Source organism: Eptesicus fuscus, chromosome 4 (genome assembly GCF_027574615.1).
Source record: "Eptesicus fuscus isolate TK198812 chromosome 4, DD_ASM_mEF_20220401, whole genome shotgun sequence".
Lineage (NCBI taxonomy): Eukaryota > Metazoa > Chordata > Mammalia > Chiroptera > Vespertilionidae > Eptesicus > Eptesicus fuscus.
Genome location: NC_072476.1, coordinates 107,155,224 through 107,178,387, shown reverse-complemented (window position 1 = coordinate 107,178,387; position 23,164 = coordinate 107,155,224). Strand labels below are relative to the sequence as shown.

General features: G+C 40.1%; 1 protein-coding gene across 3 annotated transcripts in view; it reads right to left on the bottom strand.

Moving 5' to 3' along the window:
• Positions 1–5,445: 5,445 nt before the first annotated feature.
• NUP155 (nucleoporin 155) overlaps positions 5,446–23,164 on the bottom strand; it is a 44,154-nt gene continuing 26,435 nt past the window's right edge. For 2 of the 3 annotated variants that reach the window (XM_008155587.3, XM_054715316.1), the window contains exons 22-35: positions 21,333–21,463; positions 19,937–20,128; positions 19,117–19,255; positions 18,320–18,455; positions 17,369–17,522; positions 17,069–17,173; positions 16,152–16,306; positions 14,341–14,470; positions 13,339–13,452; positions 12,520–12,640; positions 11,790–11,900; positions 9,526–9,662; positions 6,494–6,600; positions 5,446–5,648 (exon numbers count right to left, since the gene is read on the bottom strand). In XM_008155587.3, coding sequence (XP_008153809.2) covers positions 5,510–5,648; positions 6,494–6,600; positions 9,526–9,662; positions 11,790–11,900; positions 12,520–12,640; positions 13,339–13,452; positions 14,341–14,470; positions 16,152–16,306; positions 17,069–17,173; positions 17,369–17,522; positions 18,320–18,455; positions 19,117–19,255; positions 19,937–20,128; positions 21,333–21,463 — 1,871 coding nt within the window. In that variant the 3' untranslated portion in view covers positions 5,446–5,509. Of the gene's footprint in view, positions 5,649–6,493; positions 6,601–9,525; positions 9,663–11,789; positions 11,901–12,519; positions 12,641–13,338; positions 13,453–14,340; positions 14,471–16,151; positions 16,307–17,068; positions 17,174–17,368; positions 17,523–18,319; positions 18,456–19,116; positions 19,256–19,936; positions 20,129–21,332; positions 21,464–23,164 lie in introns of those variants that run through there. The other variant, XM_054715317.1, reaches the window with a different exon arrangement.

Genomic DNA, 23,164 nt, shown 5'->3' with positions numbered 1-23,164 from the left:
CTGAATAATGCTGCAATGAGCATAGGTGCTTATATATTAGAGAATACATGATTTTGAGGTTTATTCAGGTATATACCCAGGAGAGGGATTGCTGGGCCGTAGGGTAGCTCTATTCTCAAATTTTTGAGGAATCGGCAGACTGCTTTCCATAGTGGTTGTACATTCCCACCAGCAGTGAATGAGGGTTCCATTTTCCCCACAACCTCTCCAACACTTATTGCGTGTCTTGTTGATAATGGCCACTCTAACAGGTGTGAGGGGGTATCTCATAGTAGTTTTGATTTGCCTAATTGCCAGTGAGGTTGAATATCTTTTCATATATCTACTGGCTGTTCGTATGTCTTCTTGGGAGAGGTGTATTTTCAGGTCCTCTGCCCACTTTTTGATTGGGTTGTTTGTTTGGTGTTGAGTTTTACGAGTTCTTTATATATTTTGGAAATTAAACCTTTGTTGGAGCTACTGTTTGCAAATATAACCTCCCATTTGGCTGGCTGCCTTTTTGTTTGGTTGTCAGTTTCTTTTGCTGGGCAGAAGCTTTTTAGTTTGATATAGTCCCATTCATTTATTTTTGCCTTTACTTCCCTTGCCTTTGGGGTCCAGTTCATAAAATGTTCTCTATGACCAAGGTCCTAAGTTTGGTACCTATGTTTTCTTCTATGTAACTTTTTAAAAAATATATATTTTATTGATTTTTTACAGAGAGGAAGGGAGAGGGAGACAGAAACATCGATGAGAGAGAAACATCGACCAGCTGCCTCCTGCACACCCCCTGCTGGGGATGTGCCCGCAACCACGGTACATGCCCTTGACCAGAATCGAACCTGGGACCCTTGAGTCTGCAGGTCGACGCTCTATCCACTGAGCCAAACTGGTTAGGGTTTTATGTAACTTATTGTCTCAGGTCTTATATTTAGATCTTCAGTCCATTTTGAATTAATTTTTGTACATGGGGACAAACGGTAATCCAGTTTTATTCATTTGCATGTGGTTTTCCAGTTTTCCCAGCACCATTTACTGAAGAGACTACCTTTACTCCATTGGATGTTTCTGGCTCCTTTGTCAAGAAGTATCTGTCCCTATACATGCGGTGTTATACCTGGGCTCTCTATTCTGTTCCATTGATCTGTGACTTGACAATTGATTTTACTTCCATTTCTCCTTTGGTCAAGTCTCTTTCCAACAAATGCAGATTTTTATTCTCATTCTACTTAGTCTACAGAGCAGATTCATAATGATAGTGGGAGGAGGGGTTTTGTGCCTTCACAGTAATGGTGGAGAGAGTGATCTTACTACTATTTTCTATATGCTTCACCCATCATTGCTTCAGATTGTCTGATGCTTGCTCCTGGGTTGTTGCACTGGTGTCAGATGGTACAGCTAGTCTCTAATTCTCCCCTTGATGATGCTGCAGTGCCCTTGAAGGCTCAGAGACATCCTTCATCTTGCCATCCTGTGGCCTCTACAGTGGGGTCCCCTTGCTCTCAACTCCCCTCTGCTCCCCACCCCCAAGGGTCTGAGAATGTTATGTTCCTTGGACTTGACATGAGCTGAGAACAGGTCAGGAATGTATCAGCTCCATCCCCTCTTACATGTTTTATTCTGCTGGGATCACCTAAACTTGGGGTGAAGGAGCACCCTAAGGGACAATCTTTTCCACTCTAACCACGTGGAAGTAGCTCTACACCTGGACTTCTTAGTTTTGAGGGCCAATAAATTATTCTGCTTAAACTTATGAGATTTTTTGGTTTTTATTTTTGTCATCTGCAATGGAGTCCTTATATGCTACATCAGGAATGTGGAATTTCTTCTGAGGGAAAGCATGAGGGTATCATATATGTAGGTTTCTATTTAAGACCGCTCTAGTGTGGAAAAAGGAATGAAGGGTCAAATTAGAGGTAGAACGACCACTGAGAGACTATTGTAGGCATCCGAGTGAAACAGGGCAAATTGAGTAAAAACCTGAGACAGTTGGACAGACATGGGGGATATTAAACAGACTTGGTTAGAAACTGGTGGCTGATGGGATTTGGAGGGAGAGAATTTAAAGATGAAATCCATATTTGGGATTTGAATAATTGGATGATAAAGCCTGGAGAGAGGCAGGGAGAGAGGCCAATCTGGTGGCCACCTTTTGACTGAGCACCTCTGGAGGGCATCCAAGTGGAAATGTTCATTCCACAGGTGTGGGCTGGAGCTAGGACAGGCCTGGCTCCCACGGCAAATTGATTGATCTTAAAGAGTTAGTGCCCTTGCTGATAGTAGTTGCTAAAATGCAAAACGCACACCTAGTTTTAAAGTATTAATTTCAAACATCCCATAAAGCAATAGAAGGAATGCTTATGAGGAATATTTCCTATGAGGAAAACTAACTCGAGTTTAAATGATTTACTAGAGGAGTCAAAAATATTCTAAAACATTTTTATTAAGAGGATTTAAATGAAGAAACTGAGACACTGAAAGGAAACCATGTGCCCTTTCAAGACCTTTGGATTCAGTGTTCTCAGTTCTCCATTTCCTTGACACGATTGTACCACCACCGCGTGTTTTCCTGTGCGGAGAGGAAAGCAGGCGGAGTGGGAAGTATCCTGAGGAAGAGAATGAGTCATCTATGAGAGTCCCGAGGTGAAATGAAAGGTAACACATAAAAGTGGAGGAGGGTCCTAACAGGTTTGGCTCAGTGGATAGAGTCAGCCTGTGGACTGAGGGGTCCCAGGTTTGATTACGGTCAAGGGCATGTACCTTTGTTGCGGGTGCATCCCCAGTAGGGGGTGTGCAGGAGGCAGCTGATCAGTGTTTCTCTCATTGATGTTTCTAACTCTCTTTCCCTCTCCCTTCCCCTCCATAAAAAAATCAATAAAATATATATTTTTTAAAAAGTGGAGGAGGTTTATGTGGTTAGCAGAGTGGTTCAATGAACCAGTCACTAGCCAGTCGGTGTTGTAACTAAAAAAATGTTGAACATACGTCACATGCATTTCAGGGTCAACATCCTTTACCTTGCAGTTTCTCAAAATAGGTTTTTCTCTTCGTTCCTAACCATTTTGCCATACTAATGATCTGCCTAAAATATAAGTATGTAACAATCGCGGCCTTCAGGGACTCCTCACTGCCTGCTATGAATACACCATTTCATAAACTAGGTTCTGTTGATTACTCATTGCCCGTACGTTTACTTGTTGCTATGAAGAAATGTGTCCCAGGTACAAAGTGTACAGATGCAGCGGGCACATGTGCCAGCACAGTGCTGCCCAAGTTTAAACCACTGACCACCGGTGTCAGCATCACACTGGGGGTGAAACTCAGTATCTGTATTCTAGGCCGCCCAGGTGAGTCTCGTGACCGTTAAAGTTTTAGAAACACTGTTCCAGAGGACTAAAAGGGAGGGGACCGAATTTCTTTTCTCTTAGGGATCTTACCCTCCCCAAAGGGTAGTGAAAACATCTGTCGGGCACCTGGAATCCTGAAAGCCCCTCAAAAGGTGCTATGTGAACGGAAGGGACAGGGCTCAGGTTTGTGACTCCTAAGGACCATTAGCCACGATAGCCTACAGCCCTTTGGAAAGAAGTGGCTTCAATATTGTGATTTGAGTATATTTAACATATATATATTAATGTGGTTGTGCATAAATGTACTTAAATAAAACTATATAGTTATATTTTATAAATACGATATATTGCTATATAGAAGTATATATTATATATAGTTAATACATTATATATGTTGTTACACATATTAGAAGTATATTATATATAATACATATTACATGTATTATATATAGTTATATATTATAAATATATATTGTCATATATTATATAGTTAATAATATATAATGTTATGTATAACACACACATATATAAAACAAAACTATAAATATATCTAGCAGAACTGGTGTTATAGCTAAATTTTAATATTTAAGCAAGACTTTCAGTTGAAGTAGACATGATAGAATCTTAAATTTACAGAATTAACCAAGTATTGCATACATTCATTTTCCACATTAAAAAAATTTAATTGAAAATCTAAAAAATATGAGGTAGTTGTATATTTTAACATTCTAGTAAATATTATAAATTAGAGGTTATAGGAGAAAGGGAGCTAAATTCTAAGAGAATAAATATGGGAAGGGCAACTCATGATCTCGGGGGAAAAATAAAAGTGGAAAGAAAATATTTCCAAAATGTATTTTAAAAGTTGTTAGTCAGGCATTAGTGACAAGACAGAAGGCAAGCACTCCTGGTAGCATAAACGTGAGAGGAGAGGAGTCCGTGTCTTAGCCCTGGTCCTCTCTTCCCTCGTCGTCGCCATGACTTTGGGGCACTTGGTTCAGTCATTCCTATTTTCTTAAAGCCTAAGAACTACATTACTAACAACTCTGCTTTACCTAGTGTGTGTCTTGGGTAAAACCCGTGGGTGTGGTGACTGATGGGGGAGGTGGGGGAGGGCTCTGACAGGAAGCACAATCCAGCAGCTAGCTGCGTCCTGTAACGCAGTGGGTCACAAGCCTGGCATGTGCTGCAGGCCCACAGGGCTGGTTAAAACACACCCTGAGTTATGGATTCAGCAGGTTGGAGAATGGGCTCGATCATCTGAACTTCCAACAAATCCCCAGATGTGCTGGTGTACTGGTTTGGTGCACACTATTTGAGAACCATTATCCTAATAGAATCAGCAGTCACAAGGCCAAAGAACTAGGTAGACACTAGGAAAAACAGTATCTCCCTAGATAGGTTTTCAAGACAGAACATTAGTTACAAGTTTATCACCTGCTCAAAAAATTAATCTTCAATTGTAACTGAAAAAATTAGTAGTTGGAGGAAATTTCTTTCCAAGGATAAACCCAAACCTTAATACATTTTAAAGAGAGTGTAGCCCTGGCCGGTTTGGCTCAGTGGATAGAGCGTCGGCCTGCGGACTGAGGGGTCCCGGGTTCGATTCGGGTCAAGGGCGTGTACCTTGGTTGCGGGCACATCCCCAGTGGAGGGTGTGCAGGAGGCAGCTGATCAATGTTTCTCTCTCATTGATGTTTCTAGCTCTCTATCCCTCTCCCTTCCTCTCTGTAAAAAATCAATAAAATATATTTTAAAGAGAGTGTTTGTGTGCCTACTTAAGGATTGTTGGAGAATCCAGTATTATGCGAATGGCCTGCTCAGCTAGCCTATCTAAATTTTGCTATCAACATCTTTGGACTAAATTAAAAATGAATATTGTAAATTCAAAATTACTGCCTGCAGTAAAATTCAAAATAAGAGTTTCTAAATATTTCTTATCCTTGTGGAAATAAGAAGATAAAAATCTTAACCTCAATTGTTTTTTAACCTCATTATAAAACAAAGTAGTAAAAAAGAATTCATCTGGTAAATGTGTTGTTTGTAGACACTAGCCACCTATTAAAAACACATTTCTATTAAAATTGTTGTCAATTTCTTAGATTTAGAGCACTTGATATCTGGACCAAGCTGAGATTTTATTTTACAGATCAAAACGCGTGGATAAAAACACATTAGGGTAGTTAATGAAGCCGTTCTAATTTAGCCTGAAGAGACTTGAAATTCCCTGTGATGGCTTGTACTGCTACTGACGGGCTCATAGACTGGAGCTCAACCAGGTAACCACAAATAGCATCCAGGCAGAGATTTGTAAATCTTCTCCTGCAAGGCAAAGACACCAGATCAACTATCTGTGCATTTACAAACATTTCTTCCCTCCAACTTCTGCTAACCTTCCTGATACTCCCTCACAGAAGAACAAGGATCATGCAATTTAAGTAAATGGCAAACCAATAAGGAAACTCAGGGGGTAGGTGCATTACCACACAACCACCATTTTTCTTTTAAAGATGATTATAATGAAGAGGCAGTAAAGGATGATCTCATAAATATTATTTACAATCTTTTGGCCTTTTAAAACAAATATATCTTAAAATGGCCAATAATATCACAAAGTCATAATTAAACTGTCCTTGGTCACTAATTCAAAACAGAAAGAATTTAGAAGTAATTCATAGCCGAAACCGGTTTGGCTCAGTGGATGGAGCGTCGGTCTGCGGACTGGGGGGTCCCGGGTTCGATTCCGGTCAAGGGCATGTACATGGGTTGCGGGCGCAGCCCCGGTGGGGGGTGTGCAGGAGGCAGCTGGTCAATGTTTCTCTCTCATCGATGTTTCTAGCTCTCTATCCCTCTCCCTTCCTCTCTGTAAAAAATAAATAAAATATATTATAAAAAAAAATATATATATATATAAAAGAAGTAATTCATAAATTGTATTCTTTCACTTATAGAAAAAATTCAAGATAAGGGTTGAAAATGGAAAAAAATTCTAACCTTTCTTTAATAAATGCTGATCAGTATCATTCAAATAGTTCTTATTAACATAAAAAGAGCCTAAATCTCCTATACTTCTTTATAATCACAGTATCTTCCCCCATTCTCTCCAAATTTGTTATCCAGGTATTTATTACAAGCATTTAATAATGCAGTATCTAATTCATAGTTACCTCTCACAATTTAAAACCTGGCTAGGATTCTCAACATATCTGGTCAATAGTACATGTAAGCAATCCAAAAGGTGCAGTGGCTTCTTCATTCTGTTCCAGAATGGATCCTATATAGAAAATATACACTGTGAGTTATAAGGCAAACGTGTCAACTGACTGTTCAACCATTTATGTTAGTTAAAACAGCCATCAGAGTCCAAGCAAAATGTACTGATATTAAAACAGGTACTTAACATTATGTGGTTACTAAATTACTTGCTGGTTATGATTAATATTTGAACAATATTGAAAACTGCACTGTGATGCTATTTCGAGGAATATCGGATGTACAAGTCTGCTCTGTAGAGCATGTAAATGTCCTGTTTAGGATGCAGAGGTAAGAGAAACAACCCATCTCTTCCTATCATCTGTGACATCACTTTTACTTTGAACCTATGCAGACTTACTCTGATATTGTAAATGAGAGACTAAATTAGTCGTCAAAGAACCTTAGTTCTAGTTCTGGCTTTACCTGTTAACTAGCCAGTGAGTTGAGCAGATTATTTAACACCAGAGGCCCAGTGCATGAAATTCGAGCACTGGAAGGGTCCCAGTGGCTGCCAGCCGCGTACTCCCTTCTTCCGGCGCCTGCCCCTGCCGCCACTGGCCGGGCCTCTCTCCCTTCCCCCAGCCGCCCCTGCCCCTGTCGAACTCCCGGTGGAGGGGACAATTTGCATACTCCGCTTTTATTATATAGGATTTCTGCCCTTGTCAGATGCAGTAGAAAAGGGGATAATACTACTTGCTCATTTCCATCACCGTTCATTGTGAGGCTTAAATGAGATACACAAATACCTTCAAAGCACATGGACATTTTGATGATGCTACTATAAAAGACACGATCTAGTTCACAAGGTTTTATTTGGATCTTTTACCATCGGACAAAAATTACAATGTACAGTCTAATACTGATTTTCAACCCATGTGTCACAAAATGTTTTTAAACATGCAATACCTGACTATTTAGTCAGGGGCACTGACCTCTCTTCCCTTAGACTGTCAGATAAAAAAAATGACAGCAGTCAACACAATGGCCATCTGGTGTGAATGCCCTGTCTTGCCCCATAACTACATAGGTCATAATAGTTTCATCTTATTGGTCATGTTGCATAATAAGGTTGCATCTGATTGGTTAATTCTTGGAACCAGAAATCTTTATATACAAGTACAGGCACCTGATTTTTTAAAGAAGTCACTTTGACCCCACCAGTGGTTGAGCGTTGATCTATGAACAAAGAGGTCATGGTTCCATTCCCGGTAAGGGTACATGCCCGGGTTGCAGGCTCAATCCCTATTGGGGGGTATAAAAGAGGCAGCCGACCAACTATTCTCATCATTGATGTTTCTATCTCTCTATTCCTCTCCTTTCCTCTATGAATTCAATAAAAACATATTTAAAAAATTTTTTAAAATATATTTTTATTGATTTTTTACAGAGAGGAAGGGAGAGGGATATAGTGTTAGAAACATCAATGAGAGAGACACATAGATCAGCTGCCTCCTGCACACCCTTTCCGATGCTCTATCCACTGAGCCAAACCGGTTAGGGCCAACATGACTTCTTAAATTTTTTTTTTTAGCCCTAAATGGCTTGGCTCAGTGGATAGAGCATTGGCCTGTGGACTGAAGGGTCCCAGGTTCGATTCCGGTCAAGGGCATGTACCTTGTTTGCAGGCACATCCCCAGGAGGGGGTGTGCAGGAGGCAGCTGATCTATGTGTCTCTCTCATTGATGTTTCTAACTCTCTATCTCTCTCCCTTCCTCTCTGTAAAAAAATCAATATATTTAAAAAAAAAAGAAGTCATGTTGGAGCAAAAAGGGTATGTAAATACTATTATCATTTTTTATAAATCAATAAAAATTGTCAGATTGGCAAAAAATATTTTTTGGTGTGCTGATGAACTTTAGAAATTCGTTTTGTGAGCCATGAGATGAAAAAGGTTGAAAATCACTGGTCTAATCTGTAAGAAAAACCTTTAAACATTGATATTTTAGATGAGGTTTCAGTTAATACAGTTGAAAGGGTTAGCTAGGTAGCTTAATTAGGAAGGTTTAGGGAATGAGGAGGGTCCAGGGGAGAGGAAGACATAGATGGAGACTTGAAGATGCAGGGTGCTTATTTTACTTGTACAGAGGACAGAGAAATGCCACAGGAAGAGGGGGTCCAGGCAGATGGAAACATTTCTGGCCTGAGCAATTAAAACAGCCATAAACCGAAGCCAGACAGGGCTATCTCTGGCCTGAGCAGCTGGGAGATCTAAGGCAACTCCAACCAGCAAGATAAGGGTGGGGGAAGAGGGAAGGGGGGCACCACGTGGGCTTTGAGCTTTGAAACTAATACCATTTAGCAGAATGACCAATGAGGAAAGCAGGGGCGTCCCAAATTAAGGAAAGGGGCCAATTAAAAATGTCAGATTCAAACAAAGAACTGCAGCATATATTACCTGGAGACAGAGGGACACGAGGCGGGATTTTTTTGATTTTTCCCATTGGAGAGAGCAGGCTTTTCCCACTGGGGGGGCCCCTCTGGGGACAGCCATGCCCAGATGGAGTTTATATCTGCTTCCAATAAACTTCTACATTTTTATTAAAGAAGGCTTTTTGTCCGCGAGTTTATTCTTCAAACTTCGTGAGGACAAGAACCCATGGGAAGAAAAGTCTGCACCCCAAACCCCAAGTTTCAGTTATTTTCTTTTAAAGTACATGATGATTCTTAATGTAATGTGCTTAGCCTATTCCAAGAGTAAAGAATTTATTGTGTTAATATTAAAAAGTGATATTTATTTTTTATCATGATATATGGCAAAGCCACTCTCATTGGTTTTAAAAGTATGAATTATGATAATTTCTGATACTAAACCAATGAAGCAAATTTCTGATGTATTAGATTATGAGAAACTTACAAACATGCAATCGGAAAACGCCACTCCTATATCTAGAAAAAGTTACTGGACTTTAACTAACTAAATACTTTTATTTCATATTTTCCTTACCCGTGACTTGAACAAGTGATCATAGACTTCCAGCAGCCTGGGTAAGGGCACTCCAATTTCATTCATTGTCTGTATTACAAATCCCACATCCCAGCTCAGAGTACAAACTTGCTGCTCTAAGAACTGCACAATAAAGTCTGGGGAGGAAGAAAGATCAGATAAGGATGGTTAACTCTTTCCCACAGCTTTATGAGATCTAAGTGACATATAACAATGTGTAGGTTAAGGTGTACAATGCCATGATTGATTTGACACACACATAATGTAAAATGTTTACTGCAATAAGGTTAGTTATCACAAGCTTCATGTCACATAATTACTTTTGTATTCTTGTAGGATTGTTAACTCTTGATATTAAAAAGTAGGCCGATCCAGAGACATGGAAGCATGGAACAGAGTGTGGAATCTCAGAGGGAAGGGTGAGTGGGCAGGAGGTAATTAACCAAGGACTGTGTATGCATATATGCATGGCCCATGGACACAGACAATGGGGTGGTGAGAGCCTGGGTGGGGGCGGAGGCAAGCTGGAGGGGATCAATAGGGGGAAAAAGGGGTTATATGTGATACTTTCAACAATAAAGGTTTATTAAAAAAAAAAAAAGTAGGCCTTATTCATAAATGAGCAGTTTATAAGGGGAAATCCTTTAAAAAATGTTTCAAAAAAATTTTTGTAATAAAAATAAGACATATACCAGAATAAGCAAGTCTACAGAGATGGAAAGCAGGTTAGTGGTTGCCTAGGGCTGAAGAAGTAAGAAGTGGCTGCTACACGGTTTCTTTTTGGGGTGATGAAAATGATCTAATTGTGGTGATGGTTACAAAACTCTGAGTACACTGTAACCACTGAATTATATACTTTAAAGTTATTAAGAAAAATGTACATTTAGTAAATTTGGAAAATACTGGCAGGTACAAGAAAATAGAGACCATTCACAACCCCACTATTGGAGAGAACCCACTGTTGACATTTCTTTAACGTATTAATACAATATCCTCGATGTAACAGCTTTTCAGAAGAAAGGCTACTACAAGTCATTTACTTTAATCGTTTTAATGTGCTAACCCATTTTCACTTTTTACTACCTGTCGTATCGTAAGACATAACAGTAACATTCAAATTCCTATCATGACACCTGAGATCTGAGACCTACCAATGTGAGTATCCATGGGTAAGGGAGTCACTGAAAAGGTGCCACTGGGCTTGTGTCTCCCTAGAATTACCTAGATTCCGGACAGGAATAAAAATTCTAAAAGCGCCAGTCTGGTTCTGGTTTGGAGTCTCCTGGAGCCTGCCTGCCATTCCACAGAGAAAGGAGGGCCTCTTCCTCCCCGCACTTTACAGAGCCCGGAATTAAAATCGGAGTCAAAGGGATTGTGCAGAATGTGGCCTTTTTAGTATTGAAATTGTCAAGTTTCATACACTTACAATATATATGTATACACATATGTACGTTTTTCTAATCAATGAAATGTCAGAGCAGGTAGTACTGTACTTACAAGAAATAAGGGTATGCTTATCATGGTTTTCTTTCTTACCATGCCTAAGGAACACCAAATCAGAGATGGTTTTCCTGGCGGGTTTCGCTCAGTCATTAGAGTTGGTCCCCAGACTAAAGGGTTGCAGGTTTGATTCCGAGTCAAGGGCACATACCTCGGTTGCAGATTCCATCCTGGGCCTCAGTTGGAGGCGAGTGGGAGGCAATCAATCGATGTGTCTATTTCACATCCATGTTTCTCTCTCTCTCTCTCTCTCTCTCTCTCTCTCTCTCCCTCTCTCTCTCTAAAGATCAATGAAAGAATATCCTCAGGTGAGGATTAAAAAAATAAATTTGTTGATTCTATTGTTTTACAGCTTAATACAACAGGTTGACAAATGATTCGTAATAATTACGGCCACCTACATGATTATATTTAGCATATTACATTTTTAAGACAACTACCCACTATTTTAAAGAAAAATATGCCCTCAATATACCCAAGAGGAGTTGAATCAATCAGACTAGCCATTCACAAAAACACCAGCCATTTTAACAATATTATCCCGATGGTCTGTTAGCCATCACTTGGAAGGTCAGTCAACGGAAGTTCCACACCAAGCTCTTCACCAACAAACCCTGCTGGTCTGTGGAGGGCTTTCTTTTAGGAGAAGTAGAACTCAACTGCTCAAAGATGCAACTTCACTCTAACGATAATTATTTTTCCATGTCAATGAAGAAAACCATCGAAAGACAAGAAAGACGCAGGCCAGCTGCGTTCCTGCTCACCTAACGGGAAGAAGCGAGGTGTGCCCGCATACATTTTGCCAAGGAGGACAATCTTCAGACTGAGGGCGTGCATTCTGTCTGAAGAGCTCAGTGCCACACTTTCATTCAGTTCTGAAAGACAGAGACATGTCCTTAGAAACCCAGATGACTTTTTTTTTCTTTTTTTTTAAATTTTAATTCCAAGTTACAAAAGCAAATCTGACCTTAATTTAGCTGCTCATTCACCACAAACTTTGCCTTTTTATGTACCACAATATCCTTGAAAGGCAAAGGGTCCAGGCTTTTCTTTCCGTTCACAAGTTTGGAGCTCTTTTGAAACCCAGATGACTTTTAATGTGAAGTGTTCGAATCGGCTATTTTATTGTTTCAAGGAATGAAAAACCCTAGAACTGATGTTCACTGAATAGAATGAGCAGATCCTGTATCCTGTTAGTTTCTGAGATACTCTCGTCTTACCAGGGCAGGGGCCCGGAGATTCTGAGAGAAGGTCCCAGTCTCGCTTACTAAGCAGCAGCACAAACCTGAAAGGACACTCTGAGAGTCCTCCCCAATGTTCGCTGGATCCTGCTCTGGAGGACCCCCTCCGCCCTGTCCAGGTTCCCGCCTTGCACGCTCTGCTTAGGCACATTCAAGCTGCCGGAGCCCTGGACATCTGAGCCACTGGCAGCCGTGTCCCTCCGCCACGTCACTAAGTAACGCGTGCTACGTGCACCTATTAGCGCTCACGTACCTTTCTCTATGATATCTTGCCAAAGTGTCTGCACCAATATCGGGTCTGAATAACCGGCACAATGAATTATTGCAAGTTTACACTCTGCAAGTTTAAACGGGTCAGCAAATTCCCCATAAAGCTGTAGGAGAAAATGTCAACGTTATACATCCAATCAGAGGTCAGGGTCCAGAAATTAATAGTGAAAAACGACTTGAAAGTTCAAAACAACCATAGATTTTATCTGAAGTTCCTAAAATATGAAATAAAAACATGATGATGTACAGCTGCTCATAGCTATGGATTAAAAGTGGCGAATGACTGGCAAATACATCCACACAGATTCAGCCCGGGTGCATTTTTTTTCTTGGCTGGAAGATGTCACGACTTTTCTTTTAGAATGAATGTTGTCTAACACAAGGTTTGCAGAATCACGGGAACACTGGCAAATCTCAGGGCGCCAAAGCCATGTCCAAGAGTGAATGCGGAAAGAACTGCTAGAAGACACAGAGAGGCTTGGGGAGATAAAGAGGCTACTTGTTCAAGACAAGAGCGAGGCAATCAAAGACCAGGCTCGCGCTTTACCCAAGCCCCACTGACGCTGACAGGTTCTCTACAGTCACTGCCCTGGAAAGAGGAGCTCAGCTCTTTCTCCAAGTCAAACACCACAGCAGTGATTTGCCCGGGGACATGCTGCCAAGGATGGCGTATCTTACTCTGTGGAGGTAGGTTACTCTTCCCCATGGAACAAAAAGTACAATGCAGAAGAAACAGGGAATTTGTAGGTATTAGGCGACTGCGGCTTGACTGCTACAGGAATTTCGCTGGGCTTTTCATTACCTTAGTTATGTCCATTAGCTCAGAATCCAGCTGAGAAATTGCATCCTGTACAGAAGAATGATGGGAGTACTGCCTTTGTAACGTGTCTTGTATCTGGAGTTGGATCCTAGCAACCTAGTTTGGACCGATAAAAGGAAGTATTGATTTCATTATGAAAAATCAACAGGAACTCAAAGAAATGACTCCCAGTATCTGACTTCATGTGATCACGTTAATGTATTAATGAAGACTTCTACCATAACAGAATAGCAGCTCTACTGAAATCTTCAACATGAGAGATTTCAGTCTTTACTGCCCACCCACACCGGCTCCTCCCAGAACTGCAGCCAGACGAATGGCGAGGCCTCCCAGCCTCCTCGCAGGGAGGTCTGAACATGAGCCTAAGTTCCCTGCAGAGGAACCCAGTGAAAATGAAGCATGTCATGTCAGAGCAGAGGTTTTTAAGAGAGTGACTGTGCTTCTGGCATGCTTTCTTCCCTTCCTCCCTCTGACCGAAGAAAAAGTAAAGCCGCAGGTAATGGTAGAGAATAGAACTTGGATCCCGAAACCCAGCAGGAAGAAAGCCACCTGTCAAATAGAAATACCCACTCTGGATTTTTGTGACGGAGAAATAAGCGTTTGTATGGGGACCATTATACACTTGGGGTCTCTTAGTTAAGGCCGTTTAGCCTACTCCACTCCATGCATCTACTTTCTAGCTTCCAGAATAAATGGTGAATGTGATAAAATCTGCTCCTTGTTGGAATAGCTGGGAAAAAACCTTTCAAAGTGCCATAGAGAAAAGTTTAAACTATAGCAATATCCTATGACCCAAATGCTGTATCATTAAACTCTTTTACAATTTACACCTAGGTATGAAAATAAATGAAAAATAAAGGCAGAAGAAACAAAAATCAATAAAACTGACTGCTACAGACCCATCACAAGCTAGGGGAAGAAGGGAGGAAGAACATGCGACTATGCTGTCAGTGAGGGCCAAGCTGAAGTGTCTTCCTCACTTACTTCCATTTTTTCTTCCATTTCATGAAGGAATTCCCCATCGGCAGCTGTGGAGGAGATGGCAGTGGAGCTTTTGGCACTAAGAATGGCTCGAGCAATGTACTCTAGCCGCTGCTGGAGTGAAATTTCTGTGCTGGGGGAAAAACGGTGATTTTTATTTATGTGAATTCTTAAGGTTTCAAAATACAAACACATCAGTCTGATGTACTACTTTAGACCAAATGGACATAAAACACAATCTGAAACTTGAAAAAATTATTAGAGGATTTCTAATAGGAGAGATCTACAACTGGAGGCAACAAATAAATATTTATGTTTGTAACTGAAGAAGTAACTCCTGACTTTAAAACTTCAGTTCAGGATAGTAAAACTTGAATTCTCCTAGAATTAAATTAAGAATATCCCTTATGCCATGGCCAGGTGGTTGGAGCATCGTCCTGTACACCAAAAGGTGGCGGGTTCAATTTCCAGTCAGGGCCATACCCAGGTTGGGGCACGTACAGGAGGGAACCGATTGCTGTTTCTCTCTCTCTCAAATCAATAAACATATCCTGGGTCGAGGATTAACCCTTTGCACTCGCTTGCTTTTTTCTCGATTCCTTTATTCTAATGCTAACCGTGTCAAGTCACACTCGACATCCAAGTGCAAAAGGTTAAAAAAAAAAAAAATACACACACACACATATCGTTTTTTGCTCCTCATAGTCTTCACTTCTTTGCCTTAATATGGCCAAGACTAAATTTAATCTTCTATAGAGCTAGAGTGACCACTTAAAACAAAGAACAGCCCGGATGGTGTGGCTCAGTGGTTGAGCATCAACATAGGAACCAGGAGGTCACAGTTCGATTCCTGGTCAGGGCACATGCCCGGGTTGCAGGCTCGATCCCCAGTGTGGGGTGTGTAGAAGGCAGCAGATCAATGATTCTCTCATCACTGATGTTTCTATTTCTCTCTCCCTCTCCCTTCTTCTCTGAAAAAAAAAAAAAAAAAAAAAAAAAAAAAAAAATATAATAAAAATATATATATATATATATATTTGACTCTTCCAACCTCATCTCCTTCCACTTGCTCCCTTGTCTTTTCTATATCCCCTCCTTGAATTTTAATCTTTTCCCGGTTAAAACCATGATTAATTTTTGTTACAAAATATTCAGAAATTCTCTAATTATACATTTACTTCACACACATACACACAATTTTATTACACTGTCTTTTGATATAATAATCTAATTAGAAACCCCAATGCTTTCTTAACAGGATTTTAAAAATATATATTTTTATTGATTTTAGAGAGAAACAGGGAGAGGGAAAGAAACACCAATGATGAGAATCACTGATTGGCATCGACTGCCTCCTGGATGACCCTGCTCAGGATCGAGCCAGTAACCCAGGCATCTGCCCTGACCAGGAATGGAATCATGACCTCCTGGTTCATGGATCGACGCTCCATCACACCAGCCGGGCAACAGTATTTTAAGACCTTTACAGTAATTTAACTCAATGTCAGTACAGAAAATTAGCCTGGAACTGGTAAAACTTTTAACAACTTTAAGTAGCTTTTGTCCTTTTAATTAAGAGTAGTAATAATTAACTCATTGGTAGGAAGAATCCAAAGATATACTTTAGAGAATTTAGAAGACAGTTCAACAGAAAAGGTCTTAGGTAAAGAGAAAACTTCAGATAAATTCAAATAAAAGCATACAAATTCTACAGATGTATAACCTGAATGAAGTTTTCTTTACATTATGAAACCTAAATGTAACTAGATATAGCTGGGTTACAACCATTCTTCACAGTGAGGCTACTGCCATACCTGTGCATGTCAGCCAGCTTGGACAGGACGCGAGCAGCATTGCTGAAACTCCTGTTCTTCTCGTAGTACCTCCAGAGCAAATCCATGTAACGAACTTTGTTTTGATCAACTTTGGCCATTCGGGATAGATGTGGCTCCAGAAACGGGGACGTGAACTGGATGGAAATTGTACAGTAACCCAGAGACACTTTCTCACCACCTACTTGCTCTTTACGTAGTAAATATAACACTTAAAGATAACCACAGGTGTTCCTTATTTTATGGATACATAAGCAAAAGTATAATCCAACAACAGATAAAAGAGAGGGTAAATTTTCTCATTATAAATTATTTTGGTTTTATCACAGTTCATGAAATAGTTGTTATGATAGTTACTTAGGCTGATAAAAAGAATTCACTGTAATCCAATTATAAATCTTTTTTTTTAGATATATTTTTACTGACTTTAGAAAGGAAGGGAGAGGGAGAGATAGAAATATCAATGATGAGAGAGAATCATTGATTGGCTGCCTCCTGCACGCCCCCTACTGGGGATCGAACCTGCAACCAGGCATGTGCCCCTGACCGGAATCGAACCCGGGACCCTTCAGTCCGCAGGTTGATGCTCTATCCACTGAGCCAAACCAGCAGGGGCCAATGATAAACCTTTTAATAAACCCTGAGAACACAGCTACTAAGTTCAGATTCTGAACTAAAAGGCATCCTTGAAATGATCAAATGCCACGAATTCATTTTACAGAATGAGAAGCACAGACTTAGGGTGTGATGTCATAGCGACTTAACTATGGTAGAGCTAAAAGAAGGTCATGTCTCCTAATTCACAACCCAGTGATTTCCATCCCACAAGAAAATCAGAGCAATGGTCTACTTTACCCACTGGGAAATTAATAATATTGGAATAAAAAGCCATTTTTTACCTGTAGCAGTTTATCTGCAAGGTCAGCTTGGATTAGCCAATTATAAAGGGCAATACTAAAGAGCTCATCTTTGGATCGTTGACACAATCTAAGCATTTGTTCAAACTAAAATAAAGAAAGACAAAATTAGCATGATCAAGGGTCTGGACACCATGAACCCTGAGCTTAACCCCTGGTAAGAAATCAAGAATTCTTCAATGTTCTAAGAGTCACTACCTTTCCCAAGATGGTTAGGCTAGTACTACCACACAGAAGTGCTAAACACACGTGTTTTTAGAATGAAAATACGCTGTCCCTTACGTGGTGTCCGGCTTCTTCGTTACTCAGCATATTGGGGTCAGAGGACAGCACCGGAGGCCCAGGCTTTTTGGGCACGCTGGGAGACTGGGGAGCAGCCTTGCTCTGATTCACCAGCTCCTGCAGGGTATCGGTAATGCACTTGTAACTGTTTAATCTGGAAAAAAAAGGGAAAAGGAGCAATTCCATTAATTACACAGTAACTGACTTATCTTCTTTAAGTACACACAAGAATGGAAAGACTATTTTGGAGAACATATGTATATATTTGGTATTAAAATTAATAGAAATCATATACTTTTTAAAAAAAAAAAACATTTTTATTGATTACAGAGAGGAAAGGAGAGGCAGAAAGAGAAACATCAACGATGACAGAGTATCATTGATTGGCTGCCTCCTGCATGCTCCCCACTGGGGATCAGGCCCGAAACCTGGGCATGTGCTCTTGACCGGAATCGAACCCAGGACCCTTCAGTCCACAGGCCAATGCTCTATCCACTGAGCCAAACCAGCTAGGGCTCATATACTTTTTCAATAGGTTTGAGAAGCATTTGGTTAAACATAAAAGGGTAAAGTCATAAAAATGAATGTATTAACAAAAACCATATCTTAGAATATATATTTCCTTTATGAACATACACTTTTTTCTTCTAATAGTCTCTACTAATTTGTGAACATTTAAAAATGATCTTTTACAAAATAAAATACTTCACTCAGAATCAGAAATGGGGTTGGGGAAGAAGTCAGTTTTGTTTCTAAGTAAGTTATCTCATTTAAAATGGACATTAATAGAGTCTCAAAAAAAAATCGAACCCAGGACGCTTACTATCTTATAGTAGACAGATAAATAAATAAACGGATAAAGTGAAAGAATAAGTGAGTTTGATAAGGCTGCAGTTGGAGTATTATCTCCCCAGTACTATCGGCCAAACGGTCTCCGGCACTAAGACGCACCTTTCTTGGAAAGCCTGCAGTCCCAGGAGGTCCTCCTCTGGCTCCCCGTGCTTGTAGAAGTGCAGCCCGAGGCCCTGCAGGTCCTTCTTCTCGGCAGCAGTGAGAGACAGCTCCACCACACCCTCATAGAAACGCACTGACGGGGAGAGCGGGACAAGACGGAGGCACGTTAAGCGGGACACGCTTTCTTAGCGCCCTTATAAAAATACTCAAGATCATTTTGTTTCTAATATACACCATTCACTCTGATGACAATATCATATAAAATATTTCTGAAGAGTCTATCAAAGAACAAGGCTGTAACATTCCTAAAAGGCAGCTATTAAGTATATTTTCTTCACTGGAAAAAAAATCGTTGTATTTAAAAGAACCAACCAGAGAGTTTCAGTTTCTTGTTGAAAAAAATCCTGGGATTCAAAACAATACCCCTGGCTAAGAGTTACTACTTTTATGTGAGATTTAATTTTTAAGTACATTTTAAAGAGAGTAGGAAGGTAATATTTTAAGAATTAATCAAAACTTTTAAGCATTTTAAAATTAAATGTAATGCAGAAAGCAACCTTATACAGATAGTAGTGTAACGGGACGGGGACTGAAACACCAATGTTAAAATGTTACGTATCTGAAGATACGAAAGAGCACTGTAGCTTTTTCAGGGGTCAGTGCAGCCCCCACAAACTGAGACAGAGAATGAACTTCCTGCCGTACGTGGGCCCGCGAGCGGAAGGAGACGTGCCTCCTGCTCCGGTCACGGTCACCTGGCCCCGGTCAGTTAGGAGGAACAGTGCGCCTCTCACCTTGTCTGTACTGAGCACACACATTAGGGAGGTCCACTTGATTGCTGATTTTCTGGTACTCCTTTAGCGATTCCCTCAACATTCTTTCTTTTTCAATCTTATTTTGAACTTGTCGGGAATGCTGGAGAAGCTCATTTGCCTGAAGGAGAAATGACAAGAACTTAAAAAGATATAATATCAAGCAGACAGATGATGCTGTCAACGTAAGTTTTAGTCTGTGTCTAAATTTACATCTGGTTTATTATAATCAATAATAAAAACAACTCTATAAACTTACTTCTTCTTAATTTTAGGCAGAAAAGTTTTTGACCAAAAAAATCCTAGCTATTCTTAATTCCTCTGACAAATATGTTAAGCAAGATAGCTTTTTCTCTGGTAAATCTCTTGTCTAGTCAATACATTATTTGGTCAGCAGGCAGTCCACACGGTACTGATTTTTTAAATTACTTCCACCTGTAGGAAAGGATCAATAAAAATTGCCCAATTAACTCTGATTCATTACAGACTAACTTTAGGTCTTAGAGAATTTCCTTAATTTCTAAGGAGGGGCATATGTAACCATCGTCTTTTTAAATATGGCCTAGAAATACCATCAAAGATTCTTTATGAAAAACTTAAATATATATGGACTTGAAGAAACCAGGTATTCCAACCCCTTTCTTACACAGACGAGGATTCAGAGGCCAGGAGAGGCTCAGAAACCTATCAAAGGTACAAATTAGGAGAAAGGAGGAGGTTCCTGATTCCACCTCCAGCGTGCTGTGCATCACGGCGGGAAACCTCTCTGTCAGCCCCACGGAATCAGGCCCCCAGGCCCCACCTTAGAACAGACCGCGTCGTCGGTGCTGTACAGAAGCGGGCAGATGTCCTGCAGGTGGGAGCTGATGCCGTCCACGGCAGCGTTGTCTCTGATATAGCAGTTGATCAGAGAAGCAATTAAAGCCCCGGTCAGCTCTTTGTCCCGGATGACCAGATCTTTAAAGGTGGTGATTTTCAACTGCTCCTGAAATTCCTAGGAGCATAAAAAGAATCCTTCCTTCTATCAACTACACAGGAAGATCGTATTTCCTCACAGAATCAAATTTCTTTAATTAACCAAAACATTAACAGACTTCATAATTCAAAAGAGACAACACACAACTATACAAACACATTTTTGAAATGATCACAGAATCATACAGAATTGAGAAAGAACCCACTGTCCGAATGGCTCACTTTACCAACGAGGAAAGTAAACCCCGCAGAGCCAGAGCCAGAGCCAGAGCCAGAGCCAGAGCCAGAGCCAGAGCCAGAGCCAGGTCTCCTGACTTCAGCCACGACCAGGAACACGGTCAATGAGCTACATCGAAAAACTTGGGCTTATGTCTCTTTTTCCAAAATAAGTTAGCATTCTGTTATTCAAGGCTTTCTAGTGCTGGAGTTTAATCTCATTTTCAACAAATCTGCTTGTTAAAATTGAGTTTCAAATTGTTGAGGTAATTTTTACTAGAATAAATTATTGTTTAGTGATTTGCCTCACACGTGCCTGACAGGAATTAAACCCCAGACCTTCGGGATGACGCTCCAACCAGCAGAGCCACCTGGCCAGGGCTGATACTTCTTTTTACCTCCCAACAGAACTTATTCTACCTGGTATGGAAAAGTTTTCATAATTATCTTAAGGGTGGTTTTTTTACAGTATGTATTTAAAAGAAATAAAAACACCAAACAAAACAATTCTTTGGGCTTTACTGAAAAGAACTAGAGGAATGATTTTGAAGGATAAGAGAAAATTATTTTGATATGAAATATATTAGATTTTGCCTGGCTGGTGTGGCTCAGTGGTTGAGCATCGACCTATGAACCAGGAGTCATGGTTCGATTCCTGGTCAGGGCATATGCCCGGTGGTGGGCTTGATCCCCAGGGTGGGGCTTGCAGGAGGCAGCCAATCAATGGTTGGTTCTCTCTCATTATTGATGTTTCCATCTCTCTCTCCCTCTCCCTTCCTCTCTGAAGCCAATAAAAATATAAAAACAAACAAAAAAATGGAGGCTCTAACAAAGTGAAGCCCTCAATCTTTAGTGCACTCTTCCTATGACATACTCATTTCATCATAACCTAAATGCTTCTGAAATGATCCCCTCCAAACCGAAGTGTAAGATTAAAGCTCACTCCAAAGAAAACAAACCGAGCCGAGGATTAACGGTATGGTCTTACAGGAACAAAAACACCCTACCTTCTGAAGTTCACCTACAATGACCGTGAACTGATGTTCACAAAGAAGTTTCCACAGAGCCAGAGCTTGGTACGATTTTCGGACCAATTGCTGGATCGCCTGAAGGGAAATCTTTTCACTCACTTGAGCCTCTAATTACAAATACAATTAATAAAGTTTTATCAAACGACATAGGTTGTTTTATTCCAAGTACAACATTTTACCTCAAATAGAAACAACTATTAAGGTGAAATCCTCATTGTTCCTCTCCCTCCCCCATCACAGGCAACCATGAGCACGAGTTGTTGATTTCATGTTCTTATCCTCTATTATACACATGTGCATTTGTGTGTGTACACATAAATAACAGCATTGCTGTTTTTAAATAATTTATTTACACCATAGCTTTCTCCATCAGTTATATTTCTGCAAGCTAGCCATAGCAATAAATATAAATCTAGCATGTTTATTTTAATTGCTGAGTGTTCTATTGTGCAAAGAGGCTACAATTAGGTCCACTGTCCACCTGACATATATTTGTATTTTTTCCAGTTTTCCTACTAAAACTATAGCAATAAAATACCCTTAGAAAAGGTCTCTGGGAAAGTGCAGTGAGGTTTTGCTAGGAATGAGTTTCTTAGACCTAGACTAGGATGCATTGATGAGTCATAAAATCAAAGGTCTCTGGGAAAGTGCAGTGAGGTTTTGCTAGGAATGAGTTTCTTAGACCTAGACTAGGATGCATTGATGAGTCATAAAATCAAATTCAGTTACTCAATATAGCTTTTTATTTTTTCTTAAAGAGGAAATATAATAAAAAAGGGAAAAATTTAGAGTGTAAAACAGGTAGAGTTTTTTCCTAAAATGTTGTTTCAGTTGTGTGTTTGCTTTTAAACACCTGGGTCATAATGTAAGATGTGTTTTTTACTGTGAGAAAAAGTCAGGTAGACTGTTCCAGGATGTGCTCCTAGAAGGGAAACTGCTGGCTGTGAGTGTAGAGGCTTTCTCAGCTTTTACTAGGGGTCTTTTTTAAAATACCCAGATGTGGAATTGCTGGGTCATATGGTAATTCTATTTTTACCAGATTGCTCTACGAAGGGGTCATTTCAGCGATTATTGCCAGCAATCTGAATGCTCCTATTTGTGTAAATCCTCAGCATAATGCTTGCATGGTCAGGTTGAAGGCCTTACTGACGTACTGAAAAAAGAATTTACAAGTAGTGAACAGAAAACGAAGGCCAGCACGAAGGAAAGTACCTCGGGTCTTAATGAGCAAATATAATAATTGGCTCAAAAAATAGAAGACAAGATAACAAAAAAATTAAATCTCAGGCAAAATTTAAGCAATAATTCATTATTCCTCCAATTCATATCTGGAATAATTGATGATAATGAGAACTTTTTAATTCCCTTACTCTTTCTTTAGTTATTACTATTAAATAGATAAAAACACAACCAAAAACCGGATTCACTTTTAAAAAAAATCCTTATCCGAGGACATGCTTATTGATTTTAGAGCGAGGGGAGGGAGGAAGACAGACAATGAGAGAGATCAATGTGAGAAACAGCTACATACACACCGACCTGGGAGTGAACCTGCAACCTAGGTATGTGCCCTGACCAGAAAAATCGAACCTGAAACCTTTCAGTGTACGGGACAACACTCCAACCAACTGAACCGCACTAGCCGGGGCTTGATTCACATTTTTAACTCTATAAAGAAGTGTCACTAATCAAATCAAACCACAATGGTTCCAGTTCACATCCATAAGGATGGATATTATTTTAAAAACTGAAAAATAACTGGTGCAATGTAGAGAAACTGGAACCCTTTGTGCACTGCTGGTGGAAAT